The sequence below is a fragment of the Rhinolophus hipposideros genome, assembly GCF_964194185.1.
Source record: "Rhinolophus hipposideros genome assembly, chromosome: 3".
NCBI classification, from domain to species: domain Eukaryota; kingdom Metazoa; phylum Chordata; class Mammalia; order Chiroptera; family Rhinolophidae; genus Rhinolophus; species Rhinolophus hipposideros.
In genome coordinates this window covers 95,083,267-95,098,766 of record NC_138049.1, presented here as the reverse complement: position 1 = coordinate 95,098,766, position 15,500 = coordinate 95,083,267, and the positions used below count along the sequence as shown (strand labels likewise).

Below are 15,500 nucleotides of genomic sequence, written 5' to 3'. Positions count from 1 at the left end.
GGCTGTGCGGCCCTGGGTTCTGAGCCTTAGTTTCCTTATTGGTAAACTGGGAATGATGTAGTAGTGAAAAGTAATTGAGATAATGAATGCGAAAGTGCTTACAAATGTTGGGTACATTCAAAACAGCATGGAATGATGGCTGTAATCATTAGACACAGGAAACATAGAAAATAGTCTACACATCAGGTTTGGGAAAATAAAATTAAACTATATGATTCAGCCTGGGTTTTAAAAGATGACTTTATTTTTTTTTTTTTTTTTTTTTTTTCAATTTGAAAACAGTCGCTGTTTATTTTATTAACTGACCAGATTACAAAAATACCCATGGTAGACACCTCAGTTCATCCTCCTAACCAGCCTGTTGATCTGGTCTTCCCTGTTGCCAGCATCTCCCCCTTCTACGAAGTGGGTGGTCTTTTTCTTCATGCCACCTCGTGGAGAAGACAATTTGAAGGGCCACAGGAAGTTGTTTGCTTCTTTGAAGCGTTTTCCAACAGTGTAGATCTCATGAATCAGATCCTCCATGCAGATGATGCCATATTCACCAAGAGACCGAGCAATCAATGTGTTATCTGTCAGGGCAATTCGCTGTTTGTTGATTTTGCCATCACCACGCTTGTAGATCAATTCATTTACGGACTTCAGGTTTGGGTACCCCCATGCGATGTGTGGCTCCACGATCCTCAGCATGTTAATGGAAGCCTTGTTGAGCTTGACAAAGGTGCCATTGAAGAGCTGGCGAAGGCGAAGCAGCTGCAACACCTTCCGGACCTTTGGGCTCACGCCGTTGATGCCTCTGATCCTGATGACAAATGCCAGCTTGGGCTCCGCAGGCACGTAGAAGTTGCCGGCTTTCCTTGCCATCCTCGCCATGCGAATCTCCGTCCGGTACATCTGCCTGTATTCTTTGTGGTAGTGCTTGGCTTTTTCATAGATGAGCTTCCTCCTCGCCTTTCGAAGCATCTTTTCGGCGAACTTCTTTCTCAGGCGCTTGATCTTCAGCTCCGCGAAATTCCTGCGCTTCTTCTTGAGGGTTTCGGGCACGGCGGGGACCTTCTTCTTCTTCTCCGGTGCAGCCTCCATGGTTCCGGCCGGGAAAGCTAAGAGTAAAAAGATGACTTTAAAAAACTCTATCAATCTGACTTTAATCAAAAAGTGCTGAAAGGAAAAAAAAACAAAACCCAATTTTGTTTTCCTGGGTTGCAAAATAAAAATTTTTTAAAAAAAGAGAGAGAAAATTGAATGGTTTATTTACAACTCTGAGCAACTTGAAACTATTTGAAACCCTGTGTCCTCTTTAAATCACATTGCTCCTGAGTTAATAGGTAAGATTACAGTCAGGAAGAATAGGGTAACAGGAAATAAGGGAGAGGATTTAAAACATAAAAGTGTCAGGCTTCCGAACTTCAAGAATGCTGGAATTTCTTCTCAAATCCCAGCACCCTGCTCCTTAAGCCTTTGGTGAGGCCACACTGCATTTTCAAGGATCATCTTCTCTATTGCAAACTGTTGAAATCAAGGCCACATGCAGACCTCACTGCTCTGCCCTAGTGACTTCCCTCCAGCTCTGTGCACCAGTTCCCGCTACCTTTGGGGTCTGGCGACGCTGGAATCTTGAAGCCTTTGTAAAAAAAAAAAAATCCTTGGACACTCTTATAGCCGCAGAGATGGAAAAAGCAATGCCATTGCAATGGATGTCCCTTGTCTTTTTTTTTTTAAAATGATCATTGCTACAGACGGGTTCAGATCTTCTCAATGACCCAATGCTCCGTGAAGTGAATAAGGCAGACTCAATTCCCATGTTATAGACGAGAAAACTGAGACTTGCTCCAAGTCACGTGGCTTGCAAGTGGCTGATCCAGAATGACAGTTCAGGTTTCCAACTCTATGAGCTCCTAGGACTGTGTGGGGCTGGGCCAGTTAGTGCATCATTGCCCATGGAAACAATCTCAAAATCATGGGCCTCCCAGAAGTTAAAAAAACATGCCTGTAAGAGAAGACAGATGTAGATCCCATTTCTTCAGCCAGTACACTGAGGCCCAAGCACCTACCCACAGACCTACCCAAAAGGGGTTGTTTTCAAACCTGGGTTTTGTGATTTTCATTTCACACTCAAAATGGCGTGTGTGTTGTGGATTCTGATTCTTTTAAAAAGTGGAAATCCATATTTGGTGTTTCCGTTAACCAGAGTAATCAGTTAGTAACTGAAACTATACTTTCTGTCACTGAGCTCCTCCATTCTGTAAAGCGCTTTCATGTCCTTTGTCTTATTTGGTCCAGACACCCAGTGCCAAGTGTGCCAATTAGCCAGGATATCACCCCCCTCCGTGGAAGCCAGTATTCCATGGGTATTTATTTCTACAAGCGCTCTTATTTCACAGATGGAGAAACGGAGTCACAGAAAGCAACTTTCCACAATAGAGTCGACCCAGAAATAGTTGTTCCCTTCTTGCTCTAAATCACCAGTCACATGTTGTATCACTGGATTCTCCTGGTAGAAACGTGGATCACGAAAAGACTCTTGCTTTGGGATTCAGGAGACTTGGGTTTAAGTCCTGTTGTTGGTGCTAACTATCTGAGAAACCGTAGTCAAGTCACTTTCCCTCTCGAAGCTACTTACTTTCCTCATTTATAAAATGAGGGAAAATAGTACTTACCTAAAAGAGTCCATGAGGAAAGATGTGATGATGCCAAGTTCAGTGTCTGTCATGTAGAATGTGCCCAATAATTAGCTGAATCGGAATCTTTCCAGGACTTAGTTTTCTTATCAGTAAAAGAGGGATAGTAATTCCCGCCTGCCTTCTTCGTAGGGTTGTTAAGTGCCTCAGATGAGAGTGTGGATAACTTTGAGAAATAATGTTAAAAAGCTTTGAAATTATGAGAACTTTATTATTTAAAACCGTGTGGAAGTCACTGATGTTCCCTTACAAGTAGGATCCTAGGCATGTGTTGGCTTTTGCTCGTGACCCTCTTAAACCGGAAGATGTAATGTCCAATAATAGTTAGGTCCAATAATAATAGTTGCTAACCTTTATTGAACATTTTCTGCTTTACAGGCACGGTGTGAGTAGTTCCATTAATTTTCTATTTCTATTTGCTAATTTGTCGTGGTGACTACGACAAACTAGGTGGCTGAAAATAACAGAAATTTAGTCTCTCACAGTTCTGGAGGCCAGAATTCCAAACTCAAGGTGTTGGTTGGGCCCCAGCCCCTCCAAAGGTTAAAAGGGGAGAATCTTTTCTTCCTCTTCCAGCTTTTATGGCTTCAGGTGTTTCTTGGCTTGCATCGTCCCAGAGTCTTTACCTCTGCCTTCAAATGGACTTCTTCTCTGCGTGTCTCTTCCAAGGACACTTGTCATCAAATTTAGGGTCCACTGAGGATGATCTCATCTTGAGATCCTTAATTTAATTTTATCTGCAGAGACCTAGTTTCCAAATAAATGCTGTCAGATTCTGGGGATGAGTATGTAGACATAACTTTTGGCGGGGGCAGAGTAATTTACATGCATCATATAATTTAATCCTCAGAAGGTGGTTACCCTGTGGGGTAAGTAATATCATTATCCTGGTTTTACAGATGAGGAAACTGAGGCTTAGTGAGCTTAAGTCACTTGCTCAAATCATATGGCCAGTAAGTGGCAGAGCGGGGATAGGGACACCAGCAGCATGGCTATTCCTAACATCACGCTATTCTGCCTCTTTGTGATGTTTGGGAGAGAAATCACTCTGGGTGATAAAGACATCAGGAATTTGGAAACTTTTCTTGGCAGGGAGGGTGTGTCCTCGAAAGGAGAGATGTGGCCATGGAGACAGGGCTCTGACAAGAGGGAGAACAGATGCAGCCAGGCCTAAGGAGAAGGCAGCCCACAAGAGACTGACTGAGTGTGTGTGTGTATAGTGTGTGGGGTGTGTGTGTGTATAGTGTGTGGGGTGTGTGTGTGTGTGTGTGTGTGTGTGTGTGCGTATCCGGTAGCCACTGAGGCCCTCTGGAGCAGTGAGGTGTCACGCTGGCTGTCACGTTACTTTCTGGGTTGATGTCTTCTCCCGTTCGTTTATCCATCACACATATAGCTTGCAGCAGGGCTGGATTTGTGGTACCTTGAAGAAGGGAGGAGGAGCTGTGGGAGTTACATAGGTGGGTGCAGAAAGAGAACAGCAACCACAGGAAGGGTGACCCTGACACTGGACACCACCCAGGAGGCTTGGGATCTTGGGGACAAAGCTGCTTTCTTTCCCACATTCGTATGGTATGAGACTGGAGCCACCTTGGCTGTTAGAGGAGGGTCAGGGTGGTCCAGGCTACCGGAAGTCAGAGAGGGTGACCTGGGATGTGGAGGGAGGGCGCTCCTCCCCCACGTGGCTCACAGAAGGCGCCACCCTCCCAGGAAGTGTGGTGGGGATGTGCCCACAGGGGAGGAAGCAGCCCCTTGCAGCTGGCCATCCTGGGGCCAGCTAGCAGCTGGAGAGAGCCCCAGGGAGGAGAGGAAGACGCCCTTCTCCACCCATTTCTTTCCTTTTCCCCAAGGCTATTCTGGGAAGGAGGGCACGTGAGGACTGGAACTGGGGTTGGAGAGACAGAATTTGCCTTGGTTTTCCCTACTTCATCTCCCTGATGTGGTGTTTTCCTTTTTCACCCCCTCACTGCCATCTTGGCTTCCCAAAAGAAAAGCGAACTGCTCAGAGAAAGGCAGGAACACCCTAAAGAAAGACCCTCCCCCCCAGACCTCTCCTGGCTTCTCTGGTAGGTTCTCACTAAAGGCTGCAGGAGGACACACCTAATGGGAGTCCGCTGAAGTTTTGTTTGAAGAGAAAATGAGATGAGACGTATGACAGCCCCTCATGGACCACATGGTTCTACACAGATGCCAAGCGGCAAGGTATCTCCAACAGCTTGATGCATGGGGCAGCCACCCAGGGTAGACGGTGGCCCAGGAGGTCAGAGGTCAAGGTCAAAGAGGCCCAGCTGTTCCATCTTGCTCTGGTCTCCACGGTGTTATCCTTGCTGATCTCGTTTTTGGTGCCACACATCTGTCCAGTTGGTTCTTCTCTCCATCAAATGAAGGGGCTCAGTCGGGGCCCCACACTAAGGCCTGAGTCTTTGCTGCTGTCCCTTCCCTCCTTGCACCAGCAAGGCCTGCAGGCTCCTGTGTGGGAAGACGTGGAGGGAAAGCGGATGACGCACAGATATCCTGAAGGTCGGCAAATGGGGCAAGGATGACATTTCTTTGGACCTCTCTATTATTAGCATGTCGTTGTCTCATGACTGCTGCCTAGGCTTCAGGACAAAAAAGTTAAGTGGCCATTTTCTGGGTGGCAAAGTACAAGGCCTGGTGGGGTGATAAGGTGAGGGTGGTGGGGAAAGCCTAGGGCAGAGGCTGCTCTCCCCATACTCCAAGAGCTCTCGTGTATTCCCTGGCCTCTTGTATGGTCAAGGTGGAGTCAGGGCACTATGAGCAGAATGATGGGTGTCGTTTCGGGGCTGAGGCAGTTAAAAGCCCACATACCTTTTCCATGCCCCTCTGCTAGAGTTCCCTGGAGACCCTGTGGTCCACATGGCCTAACTGCAAGATGGTGAAAGACTGTCCAACTCGCACGGGAATTTTCCTGAGTGAGAAAGAAGTGTTTATTGTGCTAAGCCACTGAGATATGGAGGCTGCTAGTACTTTGAGTAATACAAACGCTTATATCAATATGGCCCCTTCAGTTATGTAATATCACTTCCTTTTCATAACAACCCTAGGAAATAGTTTCCATTCTTCCCATTTTACAGATGAGCAAGCTGTGGCAGTGCCATACTCAAGGTCATGCAGCTAGAAAAATAAGCTCATAGGACTGTTGAAAGTTAAGGGGAAGTACAGAGGGGGCAATATGAGTTAAAGAAAGGAGAGCTTCAAGGAGAATCTTGGCTCCCTCTTCCCTCCATATCCTTAGCCTCCTGATCAGATCAGGACCCTTTGGAAGCCAGGGGCGACCCTGTGTGAGGCCCCCAGCACCAGGGAGTTAGAACCATGGAGATGTGACTTTGAGGTCTCCTGTCCCTGGTTCTAGGTTTGCTCTGGATAGGAGGATGAGTGGCAATAAAACCACTGAAACTGCACAAAAGTAATGGCAGAAGGGAGATGTTCAACGAGGCCTCTGCCAAAAGCTGCCTGTCATTCTAACTGGGCTGCTGTTGTTCGGGGTGTGCCTGTTTGCTTGCCACATCCTTTATAGTTAAGCCACTTAAGTGCTGGTTCTGTTTTTCTCTTTCTGTATTGTTTTAAATTTATTTTTTGAATAGGTAAGATACATAGGGTTCAAACATTTAAGGAGATTTAAAGGTATAGAGTAAAAAGGTGCTGTCTCACCCTTGTCTCTTACCTGCTCAGTTCCCATTCCATCTGACAGGTAACCACTGTGGACAGTTCACTTGTTTTATACATTTGCAAGGTGAATGAGATAGGCATCCTTCTTATGCTTGCTTTTCTGGTGAAAGTGTCACATTATATAAGATCCTGCTTTTTTCACTTAATACATCTTGGAAATATTTCCGTACGATAATAAAGAACGTAAGGATCTCTCTCTCTCTCTCTCTCTCTCTCTCTCTCTCTCTCTCTTTCTCTCTCTCTCTCTCTCTCTCATTTCAACAGATATGTAGTATTCCATGGTAAAGATATACAATGATTTATTTAACCAGTTCCCTTCTGATAGACATTTAGGTTGTTTCCAATCTTTTGCTATTACAAATAATGCAATGAACATCTTCCACATATGTCATTTTGTGTGTTTTCAATTGTACCTGAAAGATAAATTTCTGTAAGTTGAATTGCTGGGTCAAAAGTAAAATACACATTTTAAGTTTTGATAAATACTAAATTGCCCTCTACGGGGGGTTGTTGTGACAATTTTAGTCCTATCAGCAGCGTATGAAGGTACCATTTTCTGCACAGTTTCACTAACAGAATGTGTGTTTAAACTTTCAGACTTTGTCATTCTGATAGGAGAAAAGTAGAATAGATTTCATTTATAGTTTTCATATCATAAGTGAGGTTGCACATATTTTTAAATGCTTATGTGAGATTTGTAGTTTTTTTAAAAAAATATTTGTTCCTCTCCTTTGACTATTTTTATGTTCTGTTGGTGTTTATCTTATTAATTTGTAGGAGCTCTTTATTTATTATAGAGATCAGCTCTTTGTCAATACGATGAGTTGTAATTGTTTCTTCCTACTTTGACATTTAAAATTTTTTCTTTGTTTAGAATGTTTGTTGTTTTCTTGTTTGTTTTGTTTTGTTGCCATGCAGAAGTTTTTGATTTTCATGTAATCAAATCAGCCTTTCCTTTTATAATATGAATATTCTGTTATAGTTAAAAAGGCCTTCTCGACTCCAAGATGTTTAAAGAATTCGTCCAAGTTGTTTTCTAGTACTTTTATAGTTTTATTCTCTTTTGTTTAAATCTTGATTAATTTTGAATTTTTGAATTGAGTGAGTCCAAGTTTATTTCTATCTAGCTTTCTAGCAAGATATTCCAATGTCATTTATTGAATAATCTAGTTTTTCACCAATGATTTGAAATTCCACTTTAATCATAACAAAATTCTATATTATTTGGATCCATTTCTGGTTTTTCTTTTATATTCCATTGGTTTATCTATTTATGTGCGAATATCACACTTCCTTAAACTATTGAACGTGTTTTATATCTGATAGGATAGGACCTTCTCCTTTCTCTTATTTTTCAGAGTTGTCTGGCTATTCTTATTTGTTTATTTTTCCATATGTAATTTAGAATCAGATAATCTCGTCCAAAAATACACGTTATCCTTTTATTGGAATTTTATTATATTAAAACAGTAATTGAGTAAAGATTGACATTTTATTTTGACATCGAGTCTTCCTATCCAAGATTGTGGTGTGACTTTCCATTTGTTTGAGTCTTCTTTCTGCCTCTCCATTCGTTCTAGTCCTGCTTACAGCTGGAAGGCCTTTGGAAGATGGAAACGTTTCCAAATCCACAAGTAAGCTTTAGCTGTTCATAATGACAGTAATAATTAAGGGCCTGCTTCGTCTCTTTTCATCTCCCTCTGGGCCAGACCCCTCTCCCTCATGTGGTGTTGGGTTGGGTTTGGGGGTAGAGGGGAAGGTCTGTCACTAACAGATAGAAAGAGCGACAAGGGAGGGGGCGTTGGAAATGGGGAGAAAGACACCATCTGGGTATCCAGAACTGAAAGTCAGCAATCTCAGATAAAGATAGAAAGAAAGGGCCAGGCGTGGAGGACTGTGGGTTACTGGTGAGATCTGCAGGAAGGTGGGGAGGAAGAGAAAGCAGAAGGTGGGCAAGAGCAGACGTGGGTTAGGAGAAGGAGGAAGAGGGCTAGGAGAGCATCTCAGCAGGAGTATGTTTTAGCGAAGAGAGACTTCAATCTCTTTAAGGGCTCGGGCAATGTCTTCCAAGCCAACATCGTCTTTTATGCAATACATAACACATATAAACAAGCGTAAAACACATATGCACTGCTTATTAAGTGGTTATGAAGTCAACTCCCTTTCAGCCACCACCAGGTGAAGAATGGTGCCAGCACCCCAGAAGCCCCGTTTCATGTGTCTCCTAGAGGTAACCATCGTCTTGATTTTTATGATTAGAAGACAGTTGCTTTTATCATAAAGAAAAAAAATGTTTAAAAATTCAAGACCAGGACTGAAATGTGCTAGAACAGGGATTGGAACTTTGGCCAAGAAGAGAGACCTGGAGGGCATATCTACTCCATGGGGATGTGGGCCCCCTGGCATTCCCGAGGACCCCTTAGCTGCCTGGCTCAGAGTGTGCTACCCAGGTCAGGCCCGCAGCTGTGGTCAGCAGCTCAGTGCACATACATTCACGGCCTGTGTCAGGCCACAATTCAGGACTATCCTTGTTTCAAAGAGTAGGAAGAACTCCACTTAAACGAGTAAGGAAGGATGGAGCTGGGTGCCTCCCAATGCTAAGGCCAGCCAATGAAGCCCAGCTGGTTCTGGGGGAAATCAAGAATGCGAATGTTTCCAGCCTCTTCATGCTTCTCTTGGCTCCATTCTTCTCTTGCTTTCTTGGGTACTTTCTCCTCTTGTCCGAGGCCCAAGAGAATCCTTTTGTCTGCACCAGGACATTTTCCAGCTCCTGATCCTTAATGCCCTCCATGCCTGGCTCCCTTCCCCAAATGAAAACACCTGAGAGCTCACTCTCCATCATTTCCACCCTGGGACAGGGAGTGGTGTCCTTGGGCTCAGGCAGCCCACCTGATTCCTGGGAGGGAAACAGGGGTAGGGCTTTTGACAAATTGCCCCTCATGAAGGGTGCAAGGCAGTGCCGAGCTCTTGGTGTTGGTGGACAGAGCACCTGTAGTGCCAAAGCTGGATTCTCCCCTGGGAGATAATCAGGAGATTTGCTGACGCTCCAGTTTGAATGGCCTCTGCAGTGGGATAGCATGGGGAGGGAGTCACGTGAGCAGCCAGCACTCCCTGTTCCCCTCATGGGTACATTTAAGGACTGTGTTTCTTGGTGAAAAGAGACTTTCAAAAGAGAAAGTATTCCTAGTCTAAAAGGTGGTTACCTTGGAGTGGAAAGATAGATTCAGAAAACTCATGGTTCTCAATGCCTGGGGCCTGTAAAGACACTTTTAGAATTTGAATATTTGTGAAGGTCACGGGCACCTGTGCTTGACCAGCCAGGAGCAGAAAAGGGCATGGCCCATTTTAGGCTCAGTCAGAGGGGAGCATGACGCCAAGAAGTCATGCCCGGGTGGGTCAAAGTTCAAGGCAACACAGACTGAAGATGCTGAGTGGCAAGTGGCACAGGGCAGGGAGTTCTGGAACAAGAGTGTGCCCGGGGTGGGCAGCCTACTTGTGTGTGGCTGGCTTCATGGTGTGGGGCTTGTCCTCTTGGCCTAGAGAAACTATAAAGGACAAGGTGGGGCCCGTGCTCTCCCACACAGGGCATGTAGGATCTTCAGTTTATACTTAGGAAATGGAAAGATAAAGGGTACCCAGTCCCATCAAGTTTCCATGAGCCTGGGCACCACAGACGGTGCCTATGTGTAGTCTGTGAGGAATATTTGTGGGTACTAAAAGCCCCCTTAGGTCCTCTAACATATCTTCCATCGTCCTTTTAAAACCTGCACATGCCCGCCTACAGGAAAGTCTTTGGCTTGATAATGTTGCTAGAAAGCCCATAATAAATCATTCCCAGGCTCAAAACCACATCTGAATGAGGTCCACACTGACCAATTGTAATCTTACCACCTGAAACTTCCAATTCCCCTATCCCATTATATTTTATTTTTATGGCATTGTTAACCTAATATACAATACATTTTGCCTATTTATTATTTTCTGTCTCCTTCTACCAGGTTATATAGCAGTGCCCCCTTATCCATGGTTTCGCTTTCTGTGGTTTGTTACATGAGGACAACTCGTATTATAACAAAAAGGAGAAGGGTGAGTTCAGATATTGAGAGACAGAGAGAGAGAGAGAGAGAGAGAGAGAGAGAGAGAGAGAGAGAGAGAGAACATTCACCTAACTTTTATTACCCTATATTGTTATAATTCTTCTATTTTATCATTACTGTTAATCTCTTACTATGCCTAATTGATAAATTATATCATAGGGTGTATGTACAGGAAAAACAGAGTATATCTAGAGTTCAGTACTGTCCATGTTTTTTCAGGAATCCACAGGGGGTCTTGTAATGTAACCCCCACAAATAAGGGGGGACTACTGTATGCTGCAAAAGGGCAAAGGTTTTTGTCTATTACATTCATGGATACAATCCCAGTGCCCAGAAAAGTGGGTGCAAACATCTGCTGAATGAACTGAATGTCTATAACTTGAGGATGCTGAGATTGGGACGGGGGCTGTGTAATATTTTAATCCATGATTCCCCACCTTTTCCAGTAAGAAGGCCTCTTTTAACCTCAAAACATTTTATAGATGCATATATGATAGTAGCTATACTTGGAAAGTCCAAAGTGCTTTTTTAAATGAATTTATACTTATTAATCTACATACATTCTAGAAATAGTATGTTATATTCTCTATTTATATCCATTTATACACTATACTGACACTGCCTGACGCACACACAGATTCACAAACTATTTGCAAAAGCTCTGAGGACACGAAGGGCCTGTAGTCCACAGGTGAGACACCTGTTCACAGCTGGAAGGCCTTTGGGAGATGGAAACATTTCCAAATCCATAAGTAAGCTTTAGCTGTTCGTAATGACAGCAATAACTAAGGGCCAGAACTCACTCGTCTCTTCCTCATGTGGTGTTGGGTTGGGGTTTGGGGGTAGAGGGGAAGGTCTGTCACTAACAGATAGAGTGACAAGGGAGGGGGCATTGGAGATGGGGAGAGAGACACCATCTGGGTATCCAGAACTGAAAGTCAGCAATCTCAGACAAAGCATTTAAACTATTTAAAACCGTTGGCAACTATGAATGATTGAGCACTTACTCATTTATTGTCTTTTTAGTTATCAGAGAGCTAGACTCAAAGCGTTTAGAAAGGCTGACAGTTCAGTTTTGAGTGGGGGAGAGAAGGAAAGAAGGCACTTGCGATGAGCGTGGGCTTTGGAGCTACAGAGAGTATTTCAAATTTTCACTCTGACTTCCTGGGTGACCAGGAAGTGACGTCCTTCTGTGTTTGGGTCATGGAGATGAAATGAGATGGTGAATGCTAGGTGCTTAGCCAAGTACTTGGGGTATCTGGATGCTCAGCAAAGGTTGCTTCTCCCGAAAAGGTCTGAGGGAGAGGTCAGTGTCCAGGAAGGTCCTGGGCATCTGGGGGAAGGGCGCTGACACAGAAATGAGGAGGCACTAAAACACAGGCTGAGGGTGTCTCATGCCAGGGGTGACAGGGCGACGTTCAATGGCTCAGGGAATTAGGCGTCTTGGGTGGGTGCAAGGGACAGTTATTTCCTGGTCCCTGGAAGCAACATCTTTGGGCAGAGAGGTGGAGCACCTAGACACTTGTACAATGCGAGGGACACTGAGTTCTGCAAGTGTCATCCTGTGTTCCTTGTTGAATGGCTGATGTGAGGCAGTCCCTGAATGACAGCGAGAGACTGAGTCCCGTTTGAAGCCTCAAACTGAGATTCTAATTCTAATCAGCATTTTAATTCCCGGACATTTGGCAAAATAAAAAGGGCCGTGAAGAGAGCCAATGAAAAAGAAAACTGAGCCTTGATCTTTGCCTTCCAACCCTCAGCGTTTGGAGACACTTGGTCATTTCAGCTGCCATTCCTCTCCCCGCTGCTCTTTTAGACTTGCCAGGGAGCATGATCGCTGCCAGCAGGCAAGTGCTCCCATCCCTGACCTTCCCAAACCCATCAGCTTCCTGGTTGAGGCCAGTCCTCTTCTGTTGCTCTGTAGGGGCGTCTGTCACTTCAGATGGACTCTGTGGCGGGACAGTCACACAGATGCCAGCCTCAAGGATGACAGCGGGTCTATTTTCAAGACATTGGGTTGTGAGCAAGTCAGAAACAAAACCAAAGAACACAGCCCATTGCCCCAGACACCACTTTTCAGCTACTGAAGGGTTTGGCCTTGGTCCTTCCAGGTTTTGTGGGTCAGCTGAGAAGTGTCCTCTTACACAGGATGTAATTTTAAAGAGCTCTATGATGTCCAACTATCCTTTGGCCTGAAATAGAAATTCTCCTCCATGGAAATATGCCCTCAGGTCAACAAGAAATAGCTAACCCGAGAGGGAGAGCGTGCTTTACCTGCATCAGTACCTGAGGAGGCGTCAGTTTTTTGGAGGAAGAGGGTCCACAGTTAAGGGCATGTCATGGAGGACAGGTGACTTTTGATATGGAGGCAGGCACAGGAACATATATGTGGCCAAGGCAGGAAGTTTCTAGCAGCAGGAGCAGCCTGGGGACCTAGCATCTGGAGAAATTGTGGTGAGAAGTGCAGAGAGGCAATAAGCCCTGATTTCCCTGACTTTACTGTCTTGGTTGACTGCCTATGGATTCAGGGCCATGCCTTGGTCCAAAAGTTCATGGAGCTAATCATTCACTCCGGATTCTGCCAGTGCTCTTCTATTAGTCTGCTATGTTCTGCAAGGGGAGTGAAATCCTGCTCCCACCTCCCCTAAGTCAACCAAAACCTCAGGAACAAGGCCCAACAATCTAGCAAGGCTCCAAGTTGGAGGGCAGGGCAATGACTTTGATGCTTGAGCAAATAAACAAATGGGAGAGTCAGATGCATGCCTTTTTGTTATGCGAGTTGATGACGGACCCTGCAACCTGGTTTTGCTCTGTCTACCAGGGAAATTAACTCAATGCAGAGAGGCCAAGGAAGCTATTCCTTCTTTGTTGCTGTGAAGTGGGACATGCTCAAAATGAAGGTTGTTTCTGAACTTCATTCAGCTGATAAGAGGGAAGTAAACCCATCAAGCAATAAAATATTTCTTATTCTCTATATTTCTTATGTGCAAAGTTTTGTGGTAGCTGCTGAGCGGGATACAGCAGGAACAGAAGTTGACGGGCCACACGCCACATTTCCTATGCAGTCCTGGCTGTGATGTAATTCTTATTAGCTCCCCTTTTTTAATCTCAGGAGCACCCTGGACTGGGCAATACATGGTATGTTCATCCTCATATAAAAATGCTCCTAGAGAGCTCACAGTCCTGTTAGGAAAAACAAACAGCACATGTTTTGGAATGAGCGACCTGAGATAAAGCTGGACTGTTGTTAGGGTGTGGTTTATTGGAATCCATGCATTGTCCCAAGCGTGAGCTGATGTTTTGCTGTCATCTGCCATTTAGATTCTTGTAGCTCCAGGTGGCACGGCTGTGGGCCATTGTATGCACCCATTCCATGTTGGAAACACCCTCAGGGGACATCCCTAAGGTCTACAATGTCAAGGGTGCCCCCTAGAGTTGTTTATTGCAGCACCCTGGGTCTTGGGTCTGAAAGGCACACTGAGGTCTTTGTCTTATTCCAGCTGTTCACTCTCACCTGGGAGCCTGCCAGCACGCTGAAGACCATGGTTTTATCGTGTTCATCCTCCGGTGCCTTGGCACAAGTTTATGCAACAGAGCAGTTCTCTAATACATGTGCGTTGAACTGAAGCAGATTTAACCATCAACCCCTAATATGAGGCCCTCAAAGACCTTCATGAAGATCATCTCACCCAATGGTTCTCAACCATGGCTGGAAGACATTAAGGAGACTTGGGTGCCTGAGCCCCTCACAGGTGTATGGCATCGGCCTCTTGGTGGTGGGGCCTGGCATGTGTGGGGTTCTCATGCGTGGGCTGAGATTGGAACCTCTGGTCTCTCTTCTCCATCCCCTGTGGTGACGAGAGGTCAGAACTTCCTGATGGGCCAGGTCCATGTTGGGTGGCCCTCCCAGCCTGTGGTTTTATGATGCCCGTTGGCTGAGTTCTCTTCAGAGGTGCCAACTCTGGTACAGAGAATAAACCCAAGCGATGAGGCTTCTGCTGGGGGCACGTTGCAATTCTGGGAGTTGCTAATTAGAGGGGAGAGACCTCTGGTTGGGAGAAGGGGTGGCTAGGAGCAGAAAGGGCTGTGTCACTCCCTTCCAGGCCGTGACTAAAGGCCATCACCTGGTTAAAATGTCCCCATCTCAAACCTGTCCAGCGGGGCCAAGTGCAGGCAAGAGGGAAGACGTCAGAGAGTGCGGTTGCCCAGACTTGGCCTCACCTCATCTTCTGAGTGTTGGTTGCACAGGGTTAAGCTTGGGACTGGCCAGGGTCTTTCATTGGTTTAGAAAGAGGAGTGTGCAAGCTGGAGGCAGGGTTGGTAGAAGAAGGGGAAACAGACAGATATGAGTATATCTGATCCCAGGAAAGGTCTGGAGGACACTACTAAAGGGAGGCTCCTCATATAAGGACAAGCAGTATTTGATAAAGTGGCTTCATCCAAGTATCCCCAGCCTTCTGCCCAAGATGAGCCAGAAGATTCATAGGGGAAGGGTAGAGCAGGGCAGAGAGCAGCAGAAGAGATGTGGGGCATCTCCTTAGACAGCACAAATGTGCTTCATGGCCGGCCCAGACTCCCGCCGATGGGGGAGCTATGTCTAGAATATCAGAGCTCTTCTCCCAAGTGGGGAGCATGAGGCTCTCAGGGAGCCCCTGTGGTGGGACCAGAAGGAGAATCTGGGAACCAGTTCTGATGTTCCCATCAGCTGTCAAAAAATTTATTGCTTTAATTCCCAAAGCATTCTGGGAATTGGTTCTATTTGCTCTGTATCATTTTACAGGTGGGGAGTCAGGAAACATATTGTGAAAACAGATGAACTTGGACGGAGGGATTTCGGTTCCCCATAATCTGCCTCCCAAAGTGACTATGAAACCTTGTGCCCTGCTTCTGCTCTTGCCCCTGATAATTGGGGGTCTGATCCCAGCTCAGTCACTTTCTACCTGGAAGGCAAGTCGTCCCACCATTCTGAGCCTTGATCTTCTCAGGCATTGCGTGGTGGGCTGTGTGAGGATCAAAGATAACAGATGTGGCCTGGTTC

At 45.5% G+C, this 15,500-nt stretch overlaps 1 protein-coding gene across 1 annotated transcript; it reads right to left on the bottom strand.

Annotated features, from left to right (window-relative positions):
* Positions 1-336: 336 nt before the first annotated feature.
* LOC308493353 (large ribosomal subunit protein uL30-like) lies at positions 337-1,094 on the bottom strand (the record flags this gene model as incomplete). Its single annotated transcript, XM_081039370.1, has 1 exon — positions 337-1,094. Exon 1 carries the CDS (start codon positions 1,081-1,083, stop codon positions 337-339), a length of 747 nt encoding a protein of 248 aa, XP_080895496.1. The 5' UTR covers positions 1,084-1,094.
* Between the last annotated feature and the right edge of the window lie 14,406 nt (positions 1,095-15,500).